General features: G+C 38.8%; 1 protein-coding gene across 2 annotated transcripts in view; it reads left to right on the top strand.

Moving 5' to 3' along the window:
- Positions 1–18,098, top strand: part of TM7SF3 (transmembrane 7 superfamily member 3) — a 46,739-nt gene that overhangs the window by 4,555 nt on the left and 24,086 nt on the right. For both annotated transcript variants that reach the window (XM_003906135.4, XM_021922131.2), the window contains exons 2-4: positions 10,842–10,996; positions 14,469–14,619; positions 16,978–17,098. In XM_003906135.4, coding sequence (XP_003906184.3) covers positions 10,842–10,996; positions 14,469–14,619; positions 16,978–17,098 — 427 coding nt within the window. The remainder of the gene's footprint in view (positions 1–10,841; positions 10,997–14,468; positions 14,620–16,977; positions 17,099–18,098) is intronic.

Raw genomic sequence — 18,098 nt, 5'->3', positions numbered from 1 at the left:
GGCTGCATAGTATCCCATGGGTGTATATGTGCCACATTTTCTTAATCCAGTCTGTCACTGATGGACATTTGGGTTGATTCCAAGTCTTTTGCTATTGTGAATAGTGCCACAATAAACATACGTGTGCATGTGTCTTTATAGCATGATTTATAACTTTGGGTATATAAATTCCAGCAATGGGATGGCTAGGTCATATGGTACTTCTAGTTCTAGATCCTTGAGGAATCGCCATACTGTTTTCCATAATGGTTGAACTAGTTTACAATCCCACCAACAGTGTAAAAGTGTTCCTATTTCTCCACACCCTCTCCAGCACCTGTTGTTTCCTGACTTTTTAATGATTGCCATTCTAACTGGTGTGAGGTGGTATCTCATTGTGGTTTTGATTTGCATTTCTCTGATGGCCAGTGATGACGAGCATTTTTTAATGTGTCTGTTGGCTGTATGCATGTCTTCTTTTGAGAAGTGTATGTTCATATCCTTTGCCCACTTTTTGATGGGGTTGGTTTTTTCTTGTAAATTTGTTTGAGTTCTTTGTAGGTTCTAGATATTAGCCCTTTGTCAGATGAGTAGATTGCAAAAATGTTCTCCCATTCTGTAGGTTGCCTGTTCACTCTGATGGTAGTTTCTTTTGCTGTGCAGAAGCTCTTTAGTTTAATGAGATCCCATTTGTCAATTTTGGCTTTTGTTGCCATTGCTTTTGGTGTTTTAGACATGAAGTCCTTGCCCATGCCTATGTCCTGAATGGTATTACCTAGGTTTTCTTCTAGAGTTTTTATGGTATTAGGTCTAACATTTAAGTCTCTAATCCATCTTGAATTAATTTTCGTATAAGGAGTAAGGAAAGGATCCAGTTTCAACTTTCTACTTATGGCTAGTCAATTTTCCCAGCACCATTTATTAAATAGGGAATCCTTTCCCCATTTCTTGTTTTTCTGAGGTTTGTCAAAGATCAGATGGCTATAGATGTGTGGTATTATTTCTGAGGGCTCTGTTCTGTTCCATTGGTCTCTATCTCTGTTATGGTACCAGTACCATGCTGTTTTGGTTACTGTAGCCTTGTAGTACAGTTTGAAGTCAGGTAGCGTGATGCCTCCAGCTTTGTTCTTTTGGCTTAGGATTGTCTTGGCAATGCGGGGTCTTTTTTGGTTCCGTACGAACTTTAAAACAGTTTTTTCCAATTCTATGAAGAAACTCATTGGTAGCTTGATGGAGATGACATTGAATCTATAAATTACCTTGGGCAGTATGGCCATTTTCACAATATTGATTCTTCCTATCCGTGAGCATGGTATGTTCTTCCATTTGTTTGTGTCCTCTTTTATTTCACTGAGCAGTGGTTTGTATTTCTCCTAGAAGAGGTCCTTTACATCCCTTGTAAGTTGGATTTCTAGGTATTTTATTCTCTTTGAAGCAATTGTGAATGGCAGTTCATTCACGATTTGGCTCTCTGTTTGTCTGTTACTGGTGTATAAGAATGCTTGTGATTTTTGCACACTGATTTTGTATCCTGAGACTTTGCTGAAGTTGCTTATCAGCTTAAGGAGATTTTGGGCTGAGATGATGGGGTTTTCTAAATATACAATCATGTCATCTGCAAACAGGGACAATTTGACTTCTTCTTTTCCTAACTGAATACTCTTTATTTCTTTCTCTTGCCTGATTGCCCTAGCCATAACTTCCAATACTATATTGAATAGGAGTGGTGAGAGAGGGCATCCCTGTCTTGTGCCAGTTTTCAAAGGGAATGCTTCCAGTTTTTGCCCATTCAGTATGATATTGGCTGTGGGTTTGTCATAAATAGCTCTTATTATTTTGAGATACGTTCCATCAATACGTAGTTTATTGAGAGTTTTTAGCATGAAGGGCTGTTGAATTTTGTCAAAGGCCTTTTCTGCATCTATTGAGATAATCATGTGGTTTTTGTCTTTCGTTCTGTTTATATGCTGGATTACGTTTATTGATTTGCGTGTGTTGAACCAGCCTTGCATCCCAGGGATGAAGCCCACTTGATCATGGTGGATAAGCTTTTTGATGTGCTGCTGGATTTGGTTTGCCAGTATTTTGTTGAGGATTTTTGCATTGTTGTTCATCGGGGATATTGGTCTAAAATGCTCTTTTTTGTGTGTGTCTCTGCCAGGCTTTGGTATCAGGATGATGTTGGCCTCATAAAATGAATTAGGGAGGATTCCCTCTTTTTCTATTGATTGGAATAGTTTCGGAAGGAATAGTACCAGCTCCTCCTTGTACCTCTGGTAGAATTCAGCTGTGAATCCATCTTGTCCTGGACTTTTTTTCATTGATAGGCTATTAATTATTGCCTCAATTTCCGAGCCTGCTATTGGTCTATTCAGGGATTCAACTTCTTCCTGGTTTAGTCTTGGGAGAGTGTAAGTCCCCAGGAAATTATCCATTTCTTCTAGATTTTCTAGTGTATTTGCGTAAAGGTGTTTATAGTATTCTCTGATGGTAGTTTGTATTTCTAGGGTTGGTGGTGATATCCCCTTTATCATTTTTTATTGCATCTATTTGATTCTTTTCTCTTTTCTTCCCTATTAGTCTTGTTAGCAGTCTATCAATTTTGTTGATCTTTTCAAAAAGCCAACTCCTGGATTCATTGATTTTTTGGAGGGTTTGTTGTGTCTCTGTCTCCTTCAGTTCTGCTCTGATGTTAGTTGTTTCTTGCCTTCTGCTAGCTTTTGAATGTGTTTGCTCTTGCTTCTCTAGTTCTTTTAATAGTGTCAATTTTAGATCTTTCCAGCTTTCTCTTGTGGGCATTTAGTGCTATAAATTTCCCTCTACACATTGCTTTAAATGTGTCCCAGAGATTCTGGTATGTTGTATCTTTGTTCTCATTGGTTTCAAAGAACATCTTTATTTCTGCCTTCATTTCGTTATGTACCCAGTAGTCATTCAGGAGCAGGTTGTTCAGTTTCCATGTAGTTGAGCAGTTTTGATTGAGTTTCTTAGTCCTGAGTTCTAGTTTGATTGCACTGTGGTCTGAGAGACAGATTGTTATAATTTCTGTTATTGTACATTTGCTGAGGAGTGCTTTACTTCCAATTATATGGTCAATTTTGGAATAAGTGTGATGTGGTGCTGAGAAGAATGTATATTCTGTTGATTTGGGGTGGAGAGTTCTGTAGATGTCTATTAGGTCCGCTTGGTGCAGAGTTGAGTTCAATTCCTGGATATCCTTGTTAACTTTCTGTCTCATTGATCTGTCTAATGTTGACAGTGGGATGTTGAAGTCTCCCATTATTATTGTATGGGAGTCTAAGTCTCTTTGTAAGTCTCTAAGGACTTGCTTTATGAATCTGGGTGCTCCTGTATTGGGTGCATATATATTTAGGATAGTTAGCTCTTCCTGTTGAATTGATCCCTTTACCATTATGTAATGGCCATCTTTGTCTCTTTTGATCTTTGGTGGTTTAAAGTCTGTTTTATCAGAGACTAGTATTGCAACCCCTGCTTTTTTTTGTTCTCCATTTGCTTGGCAGATCTTCCTCCATCCCTTTATTTTGAGCCAATGTGTGTCTCTGCGTGTGAGATGGGTCTCCTGAATACAGCAAACTGATGGGTCTTGACTCTTTATCCAATTTGCCAGTCTGTGTCTTTTAATTGGACCATTTAGTCCATTGACATGTAAGGTTAATATTGTTGTGTGTGAACTTGATCCTGTCATTATGATATTAGCTGGTTATTTTGCTCGTTAGTTGATGCGGTTTCTTCCTAGCATTGATGGTCTTTACATTTTGGCATGTTTTTGCAATGGTTGGTACTGGTTGTTCCTTTCCATGTTTAGTGCTTCCTTCAGGGTCTCTTGTAGAGCAGGCCTGGGTGGTGACAAAATCTCTAAGCATTTGCTTGTCTGTAAAGGATTTTATTTCTCCTTCACTTATGAAACTTAGTTTGGCTGGATCCTTTTCTTTCAATAAGGAGATGAACCTGTGAAGCACAGGAAAGCTAATGGAAGTTAATAAATGATACTTTATTGTATAGCCTTGGGCAGTTTAAAAAATTGTTTCCCATTTGTTTGAAACTTTCAGCAGCTAACTGATGGCAGCACAGTTACCTCAATTTTACTTTGAGGGAACTGAAGCCCAGAGGAAATACATTACTTGCCTGAGGTCACGTAGTTCAGCCATCATTTAACAAACATTTACTATATGCCAGTTAGGTGACTATACTGTGTTAGACGTTGGAACATCAAAAATGACAAAATCCTGCACAGCCAGGAATCAAACCACAACTGGTTTGGTTAAAGCGATCTTCTGATAAAATTGTGCAATGGATGTCGGATTGCCAAGGTTACACTGCAAAAGTATTTTCACACAGAAGTTAGGTTAAAGATAGCTAAGACTGGGAAAAAAATACATATATATCCTTTGCTTGTTTATCAAACACTATGTTAGGAATTCTCAAACCTGACTAAGCATTAGAATTACATGGAGAACTTTTTATAAAAAGTATATTGGTGAAGAGACAGCTAGAAATAGAAATTTAAAAGAAAAAACAGGGCCAGGTACTGTGGTTCAGTCTGTAATCCCAGCACTTTGGAAGATTGAGTGGGGGAGGATCTCTTGAGGCCGAGCGTTCGAGACCAGTGTGATCAACATGGCAAGACCTCGTCTCTACATAACGTTAACAAATAAAATTAAAGAAAAGAAAAAGTACATTTAAAATAGGCTCAAGAAACATTACGTATTCTGGGATGATTATCATGGGATATGTAAAGACCTCTACAGAGAAAATGACATAATACATCTCAACATTCTTTAGTTAAATTGAGAAACTAAAGAGAGGAATATCGCAGATTCATAGATTACAAAATTCTAAAGATAAAGATATTTTAAAGATATCATTTCTCTCTAAATTAATGTATATAGTCAGGGCCATCCCAATCAAAATCCCAGCAGGTTTTTTTTTTTTTTTGGTGGATATTGACAGGCTAAAGCTTATATGGAAATGAAAAGGACCAGAAATAGTCAAGATAAATTTGAGGAGGAAGAACAAATTTGGAGCAGGAGTTAAGAGAGTTGTAATATTTGTGTTAGGATTGGTGTCTATAGCTAGACAAATAAGCCAGTAGAATACAATTGAGACTCCAGAAGCAAACACATACATTCACTTGACTTATGTGAAAAGTGGAACTGCAAAGCAGTAGGGAGATGGTGGTATTTTTAAATTATTTTAGTTGTATAAACTTATGGAGCACAAGTGTAGTTACAGGATATATTGTGTAGTAGTGAAGTCAGGGCTTTTAGTGTATCCATCGCTGGAATTACGTACATTGTACTCATTAAGTAATTTCTCATCTTCGGCCCCCTCCCACCTTCCTCAGTCTTCAGTGTCTATCAGTCCACAGTGTAGGCCCCTGTGTACACATTACATAGCTGCCATTTATCAGTGAGAGAACATGCAGTACCTACAGGGTGGTATTTTTAGTGAAGGTTGCTGTCAAGTAGATAAACATATGAAACAATGAACTGTGACCTCTATCTTACACCATGTATAAAAATCAATATCAGACTGATTTTTAGCTCTAAATGTGAAAGATAAACTTCTAGAAGTTAACATGGGACTGTATCTTCATGATCTTGGTATATGTTGGCAAAGATTTCTTTAAAATGACACAAAAAGGACTAATCATAAAGGAAGAACCTGAGAAATTGACTGCTAAAATGAAAACTCTTAATCTAAAGGTAACAAGAGAGTGAAAAGACAAGCAACAAGAGTAGGAGAATATATTTGCAACATATCTGTCAAAATACTCATATCTATGATGTGTTAAAAACTCCTAAAATTGAAGAAGGGCAGACAGTTCCATTTTTAATGTATGTAAAAGACTTGAACAGACTGTTTTCACAAAGAGGATATCCAAATAGCCAATAAGCAAAGCAAAGGGTTCCTAACACCCATGAGTAATTAGGGAAGTGCAAATTAAAATCACAGTCAGACACCACTATCTACCCAGCAGATAAATGAATGATACCAAGTGTTGGTGAGACTGTTGGGCAGTTGGAATACTTTCCTACAGTAAGTTGATGAGGTATACATTGGCAAAACATTGTTGGAAGACTGGCAGTATCTACTGAAGCTGAAGATGAGAATACCCTATTACCTGATAATTCTACTCATAGATTCCACCCAACAGAAGTGTGTATATGCATGTACCAAAAGACATGCACAGAAAATGTTTAGAGTTATTTATAACTCTAAACCAGAAATACAGATGTTTATTAACAGTGGAACAGATAAATACATTGTGGCATGCTCATTTCATGAAGTATACAAGAACGGTAATGAGTTATGGCTACTTATAGCAGCTGGAATGAATTGCACAAACATAGTGCTGATTTTAAAGAAGCCAAACACACAAAAATTGTGCGTAAATTCTATTCAATTGAATTCCCCCAACTAAATTCCTAGTGTTTGAACTTAGGACCCTGTTTCCCTCTGGGGGAGGAAAGAAGATGTGATTGGGAGGGGCCACAAGGGGACCCCTAAGGTGCTAGAATGCTGTTTAGGTGCTGTTTAATTCATGGGTGTGTAAACTTTGTGTATTTCTCTGCATAGTATTTAATGAATATTTGTTTTTTAATTGATACCTGGACCTTAGCCCCAGTGATTTTGATTTAACTTATCTAGAGAGGGTCCCAGGCAGCAGTGTTTTGGTTTTTTTTTTTTTCTTTTTTAATCCACTGCAGATGATTGTAATAATGTATAGCCAGAGTGTATAATCACTGTATTATAATTTCTTATGAAAAGGACACCTTATGGTCACTATAGAAAATTTTAAAAATAAGGAAATGTGTAATGAAAAGAAAAAAAAAATCACTGAAAATACACTCCCAGAGATATTTCCTCTTAACACCTCTACCTATTTCGTCAAGTGACCAGGTTTTAAATAATGTATACAATGTCCCTCCCTTTTATCATCTGGCTTCTGCCTGGTTCCCACTATAGGCATTTGAGGAAAGGAAGATGATGAGGCATCATTTTCCTGTAGCTTTTGGGAAATCCAGGAAGTAACAGATGAAAGTTATAATTATTCCTGAAGAAGAATTCAGAAGCAAAGACTGCAGATTAATTTTTGGTCCTAATCGTTATGTATTCTCACATGGTCTGTTTGTTTTTATTTCTGGATTTCTTAGACTAAAACAAGACTTTTTAGGTACAGTTTAACCATTTAAGATCAAAGGTCATCTGTTATACTGTCAAAGCAAAAACTCTCTCAAATAGATTTATTGCCTGACACATATGCTTTCTGGAATAGTCTTCCACAAAATCAGAACTATTTTATTTCTTACTCATTTATTATTCATGCTGTAATGGTAACAGCCTAGATGTTCATTAATAGGAGATTGGGTAAATGATTATGGTACATACCCAGAATGGAATACTCTGTAGCTTTTAAAATGGTAAAGCTAGAATTATCTGTGTTGTTATGGAAAGATACATTAGACCTGTTAAATGGGCAATATCAAACATACATATATCTTTTTCCATCTGTGTGGAAATATGCATGCTGATATCTGCCTAAGCCCTAAAAGATATATCCCAACTGTTAGCAGTGATGATTTCTGTACAGTGTGCTTGCTGGAGGAGTTGACTTTCTGTTTATTTTGCACCTTTTATAAGGATTATATATTTTCTAGAAAAATATTACCATTTTAAGGGAAAGCAAAACAGTGACAGAATGTTAACAGAGAGTGTATGTTCCTATTTTATAAACATTTAAAATGTAGAGTTGGCCTGGCGCGGTGGCTCATGCTTGGAATCCCAGCACTTTGGGAGGCTGAGGTGGGTGGATCACGAGGTCAAGAGATTGAGACCAGCATGGCCAACATGGTGAAACCCAGTGTCTACTAAAAATACAAAAAATTAGCCGGACGTGGTGGTGGGCACCTGTAGTGCCAGCTACTTGGGAGGCTGAGGCGGGAGAATCGCTTGAACCTGGGAGGCGGAGGTTGCAGTGAGCTGAGATCGTGCCACTGCACTACAGCTTGGCGACAGACCCAGACTCTGTGTCAAAAAAAAAAAAAAAAAAAAAAAAAAAGAAAGAAAGAAAAAGAAGGACATGTGTGGGGAAAAAAAAAAGTCAGCCAGGAAGGGTAGCTCATGCTTGTAATACTACCACTTTGGGAGGCTGAGATGGGCGGATCACTTGAGGTCAGGAGTTCGAGACTAGCCTGGCCAACATAGTAAAACCCCGTCTCTACTAAAAATACAAAAATTAGCCAGGCGTGGTGGCACATGCCTGTAATCCTAGGTACTCAGGAGGCTGAGGCAGGAGAATTGCTTGAACCTGAGAGGTGGAGATTTCAGTGAGCTAAGATTGCCCCACTGCACTCCACCTAAGTGACAGAGTGAGACTGTCTCAAAAAAAAAATAAAAATAAAAAATAAAAAAAAGAGTCAGTTAAAATATGCTCCCAGAGATACCTGCTTTTAATATTCCCCTACTTATTTTGTCAAGTGATCAGTTGTTTAACAGTGTATTTTAGTTTCCATGGTTCTGTCTTTCCGTACTGTCTTTCCAAAGTTTTGTTTCTCCAAGTGTTTTTGAGTTGTGATTCATCCTCATCCTGGGTGATAGGTTAAGGGAAGGTTAAGAAAAATTTACCCTGAAGCCTTCTCTAGTTGATGGCTTCAGTCTCTTCCAGGGCTTTTAAAGGCTCTGTATACTGTTCTGATGGAAGGCGCATGTCATGGGAGATAGACATAAGAATTATTAAAACATTTTCTAAAATATATCAAAGGGCAAATTTAAGTGATAATTACAGAAGTCTTGGATAACCTTTATGAATTTGTTTGTATCAGTTTTGATAATGGTGCCCAACAACTAGAGTGCCTACTCCACAAGTACCTTATAAATATTTGCCAAATAGGGAAAATGAGAACAAAAGGGAAAAACAGAAGATGTAGACTAGAAAAGGCAGGGTAGTGAGTGAGTTGAGTGCTGTGAACTGTGAAAGGATAGAAATCTTATTAATTTCTAGGAAAACAGGCTGACACTGCCAAAACGGGTGGGAATTTTTAAGACTTGGAGGATGCATGATGGATGGAACCAAACTTGAAGGGCAATACGTGAAACATTTTTAGTGTAATTTACTGAAATCCATGTAGTTTTATGTATAATTTGCTTTTCTAATAAAATAATCATGATTATGGGAAGGCCTGGAAAATATAAACATGTTTTTCTTGTTTCTCTTTAAAAAGAAAAAACACACGCACACAATTTTTTTCAGACTTCCCTACCCAGATTCTATTGACCACTCCTTAATATTTTAACCTCTGTTCCAGCTAAGATGTAAAATCTTTCTGGTTCCGTAAATAGGAAATATACTATCTTCATTTGTCATTGTTAAAACTACTAAAATTTTCTCTAGAGTTTTAGAAATGAAGTTGTAACCATAAGTAACCTTGTGTTCTATCATGATTTTTTTTTTTTTAAAGTTAAGTTATGAATGTAATATAGCATCACAGAACTTAGGGAAAATATATAGAGGTTAACATTATTCTAGTCTTAGCACTATTTGTGTCTTCTTTATGGCTCTTCTTCCACAGGCTACTCATTCTTGAATTTTTTTTTTGGTTCTGTTTGGTTTTAAATCATCCAGTGGAGCTATTGTACTAAAAAAAAAAGTGTTGAAAATTGACCTTCTTGGGACGTGGTATATAAGAATGTGTTATTAAGTTATTTAGTATCTGAAATGTTTTCTTTTGCCACTCACTGACTCTAATTTCTTTCTAAAATAAAACATGACAATTCCACTGTGGGACTCGGGTGAATTATAATCTTTTTTTCATCAACTCCTTTTCGTCTATATTTAATCTAAATCTTCTGTTTATTTGTTTAGAATTGAACCCCGCAAGACTGCTTATGGGAAGCTTAGGATCTCTTCTGCTTTTCATGCAGACAGATACTGACTGTAGGATGGGGGGTCAGGTAGGAATCCAGGACTACACAGGAGTAAAAGCAACCTAATTAAAGGAATATTTGAGAGTTAGATCGAAAAAAGACAGAGCTGGTGTGCAGCTGGCAGAAACACACCACAGAGAAGTGGGGACAGAGTCAGTGAGATGCAGGCCATGGAGGAAGTAGACAGATGGGACAAGCCTGGAAGAGGTGTTGAAAAACTGTCCTTGTTTAACCTATCTTTTGTATGGACTCTGAGCTTGATCCTTAAGCAAACAAAAACTCTCTTTTCCAGGATGCCTGTGGTTCACAATAGTATGTGCAGTGCCTGGTGTGGGCCCTCAACAGACATTTTTGTCAGTACTGATGGCACCTTCCTTTGCAGTCTCCGTTAGACAGATGAGGAAATTGAGGCTTAAGGGGATTTAAGGAACTTGCCTAAAATCACACAGCTGGGAAACGCTGGTGTTAAATTGCAGCCACCTGTGTCTCTTCAGGCTATGCTGACTTCAGAATTCACTAGACAGTTATAGTACTTTAACACCAGCACATTCATGATTGTTAGTAGCCCCACAGGATTGTCATCTTCAAATTCAAGGACTCTGTTCCGAAGATGATTGTTACAGCTGCTGCCAGAGGGGAAGTTTCTCTGGGCTCCAGGAGCCTGTCTTCAGCATATCTTTTGAAACACCTCTTGCATTTTAGTTCTGAGCTCTATCGTTCACTGGCTGGATGACCCTGGGTGGGCTGCATCACTTTTTAAGCCACATTGTCTTTAGCAGGGAAATAGGAGCAATAACCGTATTTACCTCAAAGAGTTTTTCTGAGGATTAAATTCCACATTCATTTATGAATATGATTTCTGCAAACTGATATGAGAGTACAAGTGTTGTAATGAAAAGTTTATCTCGTTGTAGGTCTTATTGAATTTTCTGTGGGGAAATTTAGATACTTCGAGCTCAATAGGCCCTTTCCAGAGGAAGCTGTTTTGCATGATATTTCAAGCAATGTGACTTTTCTTATTTTCCAAATACACTCACAGTATCAGAATACAACCGTTTCCTTTTCTCCGGTAAGTACAAATAATTATTTTAGTAAAAATCATTTCTATATTTTGGGGTCTGGTATTTAGTATGAGCATTAGAATTTGGTATCTCTCTCTCTCTTCTATGTTTATGACCTTATGTCTTAAATTTTAAAAAATCAAAATAGGATGTTTTCAAGTTAGTGATTGAGAGTATCTCGGGCCTTTCTTGAGTGTGGCGGTCTCTGACCTAAAAAGGGTTAATGGAGACCTGAGTTGGGGGGAAGGGCCCCCTGTGCCAAATGTCACCACTGTGCAGGCAAGTTTTTTTCGTGATTTCCCACCTTTTCATTTTCTTACTTTAGTGGGGCCTTAATAATTTTTACCTGAGAATATACGTTTTAATGAATTTTCGTTGTTGTTTAGCTATAGTATTGAACTTTACCAAGAACCCTATAATATCAACTTTATTCTTTGGACTCTGTCATGCAAACAACAAAAAAATTATAGTGCTCAGTTCATCCAGCCCTGTGCTGTGCCTCCAGCAGTGTTAAGGACTTTATTGTAGATATCATCACTAAACCCCTTAACCTCAACCTCAGCTTTAGAAAGTTTTTAAAATTCCCTGGGTTAGCTAGCTTAAGCTATGAAGAATCTGCCATTTATGTAATCTTTTACACATCTATATTTAGTCTCTATGATGCCCTAGACCAATACATGCATTTCACCTTGTATGAAGTTATACTTCATTTTATTTGTTCTAAGCCTATCTTATAATATTCTGGAATTTGGTAAACAAATCTGTCTTAATCCAATTCATATGTAATTTTTAAAATTTTTTATTTTTATTTTTTTTAGAGATAGGATCTCGCTTCATCACCCAGGCTGGAATGTGGTTGTGTGATCATGGCTCAAATTCCTGGCCTTAAGTGATCCTGGAACTACCGGCACGTGTCACCACACTTGGCTAATTTTTAACATTTTTTTTGTAGAGATGGGTTTTTGCTATGTTGCCCAGGCTGGTGTTGAACTCCTGGCCTCAAGTGATCCTCCTGCCTGGGCATCCCAAAGTGCTGGGATTACAGGAATGAACCACTGCACCCCAGCCTATATATAATAGTATAGGCATTGGTCACACTACCTTTCTTACTATTGTATTTTTTTATTCCTGCCTTCTTGCCCCTACCATAGAGATTTGGAAATTGTGTGCATGTGGTTGTGCATGTGTGTGCGTGTGTATTGTGAGGGTGTGGGGGGGTAGTTAATAGACTGGAAATGGAAGAGTTCAGCTGAGGAAAAAAGGAAAGGAATAAATAGTATTAATTACGAGAGATACCGATGTCACGCATACGTTGAATTTGCCCAAGTTCTTTGCAGCTAGAGCAGAAGGTAAAGCATGTTAAATTTCATAACTTCCTTAGAAAGGAAGGAGCATGCCAGTTCCTCAGGGGAGGCAAGTTTTTTATGGCACTGAATTCAAAAGACAGCTTCCTATTCAGGCTCTTACATAGGAGACTTAGTAAAATGGCACATAGATGAGTTCTTTCTTCTTCTTTTTGAACTAGATCTATTAAAACAATTTTTAATTGACAAACAGTATGATTTTCTTCCTAATGGCATTACAGCAAGACAACATTTGAAGGAAAAGAGAGAGGATGGGGGAAATAAGGATTTATATTTGTTGAATGCCTACTATGTGCTAGGCTAGTGGTTCTTAAGCTTCTGGAGCCATAGACTGCTCAAGTCTGTGGACTCAAATATAAATATATAATTTCTTGGGGCCCTTCAGAAACCCTCAGGCCCCCAGTTAGGAACCCCTGTGTTTGGTTTCCATATGGTTAATTCTCATTAAAGCTCAACAAAGTAGTAGTGATACCTGTTTCTACATCTGAGTAAGCAAAGCTTGGATGAAGAGATGCCAGCATCACCAGTGATAAAATAGACCTGGATGGCAGCATCTTGGGCCTTGATTCCTATGCAGATAGGGTCTTAGTTGTCCTTAATTATCATTTCATTTCTTGGACTGCCTTTAGTTCCCACTGTTGTATTACCTAGAATATGATGGCCAGAATTGCACATGGCTCAGGAAGTGAGTGGTCTGTGTGAAGAGAAGTGCTTCTGTTTCCTGTGCCCTTCCTGATAAAGTGTGGTACCTTTGGTTTTTTTGGGTCGTGAGGGCAGTTGGCTCTTTGAAACTGTTGACTTGATCATTTATCAATTAATATTTGAGCCATTCTTTCTTATGCTTATCAAATTGAAACTGCTCTGCTGCCTTTTCCTTCCCATTTCCTTAACTTTGATAGAACCTCTTGAATCTATTACCTCTTAGCTTAGCATTTTATTATTCAAAAAGCTTTCCAAGCAGATGGGGGTGGGGGATGGTAGAAAGGAAGTGTGTGAGGAAGGATTAGGAAAGGGCACAAGGAAACTTGGGGTGATGCATACATTTACCGTTTTGATTGTGGTAATTGTTTCACAGGTGTCTGTGTATATCAAGACTTAAAAGTATACTTTATGGGCCAGATGCGGTGGCTCTTGCCTGTAATCCCAGCACTTTGGGAGGCCAAGGCGGGCAGATCACGAGGTCAGGAGATCAAGACCATCCTGGCTAACACGGTGAAACCCTGTCTCTGGTAAAAATACAAAAAATTAGCTGGGCCTGGTGGCAGGTGCGTGTAGTCCCAGCTACTCAGGAGGCTGAGGCAGGAGAATGGCATGAACCTGGGAGGCGGAGCTGGCAGCGAGCCAAGATTGTGCCGCTGCACTCCAGCCTGAGTGACAGAGCTAGACTCCGTCTCAAAAAAAAAAAAAAAGTATACTTTATGTACAGTTTACAGTATGTCAGTTATAACACAATTTAAAAGGTACTTCAAAAACTGAACTCCTTGGGGCCAGGTCTCATGTTTTTGTCTTAGTGGTCTTAGACACGAAGACAAAACATTATTTGACCTAGTAAATCTTAATTCAAGTTAATTGAAACACTTGGGAATTTCACTGTGCATCTGCTATTCCTGATCAAAGATTATTTTTACAGACAGAATATTTGTGTCTTCACAAAATTCACAGTTGAAATCTTCATCCCCAGTGTGTTGTATTAGGAAGTGGAGTCTTTGGGAAGTGATGTGGTTCAACAAGAACAGGTACAAGAAGTTATTGTATCCTGAGTCTTCAGCCTGTAAGAGGGCCCTCATCAGAACCCAGCTGTGTTGGCATCCCTATCTTGAACCACCAGAGTCTAGAATTGTGAAAATAAATTTCTGTTGTTTATAACCACCTAACCTGTGGTACTTTGTTATAGCAGCCTTAACTAAGACAATCATATATTTTTCAAGAATGCTTTTTCCATGGATATGTGTGGGCATGTGAACATAGAGATGAAAAGAATTCCCTGGATATTTGAGGAAGGTTTTTTTTTCTATTTTGAGAAGATTTGGAATAGGACATGCGCACTGGATCAGCTCGGTAATTTATATGTTTTGCTCAACTTCCTATTCATGATGATGTTTCTTCTTGACTGCAGACTCTCCTTTCCAATGCCTCGGAAACAGGCACTGCCAGTGGACTCGTTTTCATCCTTAGACCGGAGCAGAGTACATGCACTTGGTACTTGGGGACTTCAGGCGTAGAGCCTGTACAGAATATGGCTATCCTACTCTCCTACTCAGAAAGAGGTAACCCTTCTGTCTTCTCCTCCCTCTTTCTCTTTCGAATATGGAATGTGTTCATGAAACTTTAGGGAAAATGATCCTATTGTTTGTTGCAAGTATAATGTATATAATCAGAAATATTTTACAGTAAGAGAATTAGCATGATGACTGAAAGCTCAGGTAGTAACTAGGAGAACACATTTATTCATTCAGAAAACATGTAGGGAGCCCTTGGAGAAGCAGTAATAGTTAAGGCAAGACATAGTCCTAACAGTGTAGTTATTCTGAGCAGAAGCAGTAAGCTCTACGTCATGAAGAAGAATGATTTGGAGAATGGCGCGTTGTGGGTGTGGCTGCCGCTGGAGTGTGGAGGGCCTTGCGTACAATTTGAGGTTTGTACTTTATTTCGAGGTAGGTTCTAAGGTGGCATAGAGTTTTTAAGCAGAGGAATGGTGTGGTCCATTTCATCTCTTAGAAAACCAATGCTAGAAGCAGTGTGGGGATGGATAGGAGAGGGCACAGCAGAGTCAGGACTCAGCACAAAATGAGAAATGAGGATCTGAACAGAGGCCATGAGAGGCAGGATGGAGAAGAGGAGCTCGATTTGAGATATCCAGAAGGTGGAATTGATAAACACAGTGACTGGTGGTCACGGATTATAAGAGGGAAGCATAGGTTTCCTATTTGGGCAGCAGGGAAATAGTGATACAAAATAGGTGTGGGAACAGGGTTATGGTGGTGCCAAATGTTTTGGGAGGTGGGATGGAGTAGATGATGACTCCAGTTTGGGACACAATCTGAGATGCTTGTAGGACATTTGGATGGAAATGCACAGTAGATAATTTAAATGACGGCCTGGAGTGGAGGGATGAGATTAGATTCCCAACTAAATAGCTGTTATTAAAAGCTGTGGCAGTGAATGAGATTATCCAGGCATGTACTTGGATATTTAGGGCAAAAATCATAGCAAATACTTTCATAGTGCCTACTGTGTGTCAGCTACTCTTTCTAGCAGATAGTAACTGCTGAGGAGTAAGCACAAGACTGTGTAGTAGTCAAGTAGGTAGGAAGAAAGCCTGGAGGTTCTGCCTTTAAAAGGGAGCAGGCCAGGCATGGTGGCTCACACCTGTAATCCTGTAATCGCAGCACTTTGGGAGGCTGAAGCTGGTGGATTACCTGAGGTCAGGAGTTTGAGACTAGCCTGGCCAACATGGTGAAACCCTATCTCTACTAAAAATACAAAAATTAGCCAGGTGTGGTGGCGGGTGCCTATAATCCCAGGTACTCAGGAGGCTGCGGCAGGAGAGTTGCTTGAACCTGGCGGGTGGAGGTTGCAGTGAGCTGAGATTGCGCCACTTCACTCCATCCTGGGTGACAGAGCGAGACTCCATCTCAAAAAAACAAAAACAAACAAAAAAAAAACGGAAGTGGTAAGTTATACTCTACAGAGAGGTCAAGAGAACTAACTGAAGGTGTCCATATGCTAGAGCAAGTAGGAGTCAGCGGTGGCCCTTTACAAGAGTCACTTTAGTGGCACAACAGGGATGGAGGAGTGAAGGTGAGGTGAATACATTTAGACTACTCTTAAAGCTTGGGGGTAAAGGGAAGGAGAGGGAGCACTAATTAGGAAAGGAGGTAGAATCTAGAAGATTACTGGAGTAGAAGATAGGAAATGTTAGCTGTAACAAAAGGCTAATTACCTGATAAGAAACCATAGACTTAATTAAGGCTCTCATCAAGGGCAGTATACACAGAAAAATTATGAACAGAGGAGCTTCAGCTGGCATACGCACCATTTGTGGTGTGGTAAAGATCCGTAAGTGCAGAAAAAGGAGAGTATGAAAGAAGAGCATAGAATTTGAAGGAAGATTCCAACATGATACTGAAACTTATATACACACTGTGTATCTGCATTCCAAACCTGGCCAGAAGTAGTCAACCAATAGCCAATCTTTTTAACTCTAGAGCAGAGGTTGGCAAACTACAGACCATGAGCCAGATCCAGCCTGCTGCCTGTTTTTATACTTTTAAAGTTTTACTGAAACACAGCTATGCCTCTGCCTGTACGTATTGCCTGTGGCTGCTTTCTTGCCACAAGGACAGGAGTGGGTAGTTACTGCAGAGACCATCAGACTGACAAAGCCTAAAATACTATCAGGCCTTTTATGGAAAATGTTTGCTGTGCCCTGCTCTAGGGCCCTGAACCTCAGTTAACTCTACCCTCTTTAACCTCAGTTCATGAAATAGTATAAGACTAGAAGCTCTACATTTATATTTAACTTCTATTTGGAAAGTTCTTCTAAGAATAGAGTTCTGTTTTTCTGAGTATGATTTGGATATGTAAGAATTGTTTTTTTGGTAACTTCCCTATTTCTTATCCAGATCCTATCCCTGGAGGCTGTAATTTGGAGTTTGATTTAGATATTGATCCCAACATTTACTTGGAGTATAATTTCTTTGAAACGACTATCAAGTTTGCCCCGGCAAACCTAGGCTATGCGAGGTATGCCTGTCTCCCATCTCTGAGAAATGCTTTTAGAACATACATGACGACAGTTGTGTAGATTTGACCAGCTCTCTCAAGTCCCTAGTTCTCTGTAGTAAAATTGAGTTCTTTAATTTTTGGGGGTAATTGATGTAATTTAAACTTCATTATTAATCTTTGGGCTGTCATTTACAGTTAATATTTTCCCACTTCATTCTTGTGAACTCTTTTTATTTGAAGAGCCAGATGTGAGTCTATTATGAGCTTGAAAGTACATCCTGGTTTTTATAAAGCACTTTAAATATGGATAGCGCTCAGTAGCCCTGAAACATCCTTATAGTTTTATAAAGATTCATTGTTTTAATTAAAGCTGTGCCTCAGTTTCTGCTTTAATAGTAACGATAGCTAACATTTGAGAACACTTGAATGCTTCTTGTGCATTGTCCATGGTGCTGAGCGTTGTTATGTTCTTTGCCATTAAATCCTAACGATTTTATGAAGAAGGGCAATTGCTGTTATTTTACAGAAAGGTTCCCTAGGGGTTATGGAGGTTAAGCGACTTGCTAACAAATGACAAATCTGGTATATTCTTTTCTTTTCTTTTTTTTTTTTAAAATCAGAGATGAGGTCTTTCTATGTTGCCCTGGCTGGTCTTGAACTTCTTAGCTCAAGCAATCCTCCTGCCTCAGCCTCCCAAAGTGCTGGGATTACAGGCATAAGCCACTGCACCCAGCTTTTTTTTTTTTTTTTTGTCTCCCCAAAGCTGTAGTATTACTCTAGGCCTGACTGTTATCAGAATCCAGTGATGTAATCACCCTTGCCTGTTGGTGTTCGTCTTAGTTTGTGGTGCTGTAACAAAGTAGCACAGACTGGGTGGCTTATAAACTTCTTTCTCACAGTTCTAGAGGGTAGAAGTCCACGATCAGGATGCCAGCACAGTCGAGTTCTGGTGAAGGTTCTCGTCCAGGTTACAGACTGCTGGGTTGTCATTGTGTCCACACATGACAGAAAGAAGGCG

The sequence above is a fragment of the Papio anubis genome, chromosome 9 (genome assembly GCF_008728515.1).
Source record: "Papio anubis isolate 15944 chromosome 9, Panubis1.0, whole genome shotgun sequence".
Taxonomy (NCBI): Eukaryota; Metazoa; Chordata; class Mammalia; order Primates; family Cercopithecidae; genus Papio; species Papio anubis.
This window is presented reverse-complemented; position numbering and strand designations above follow the sequence as displayed.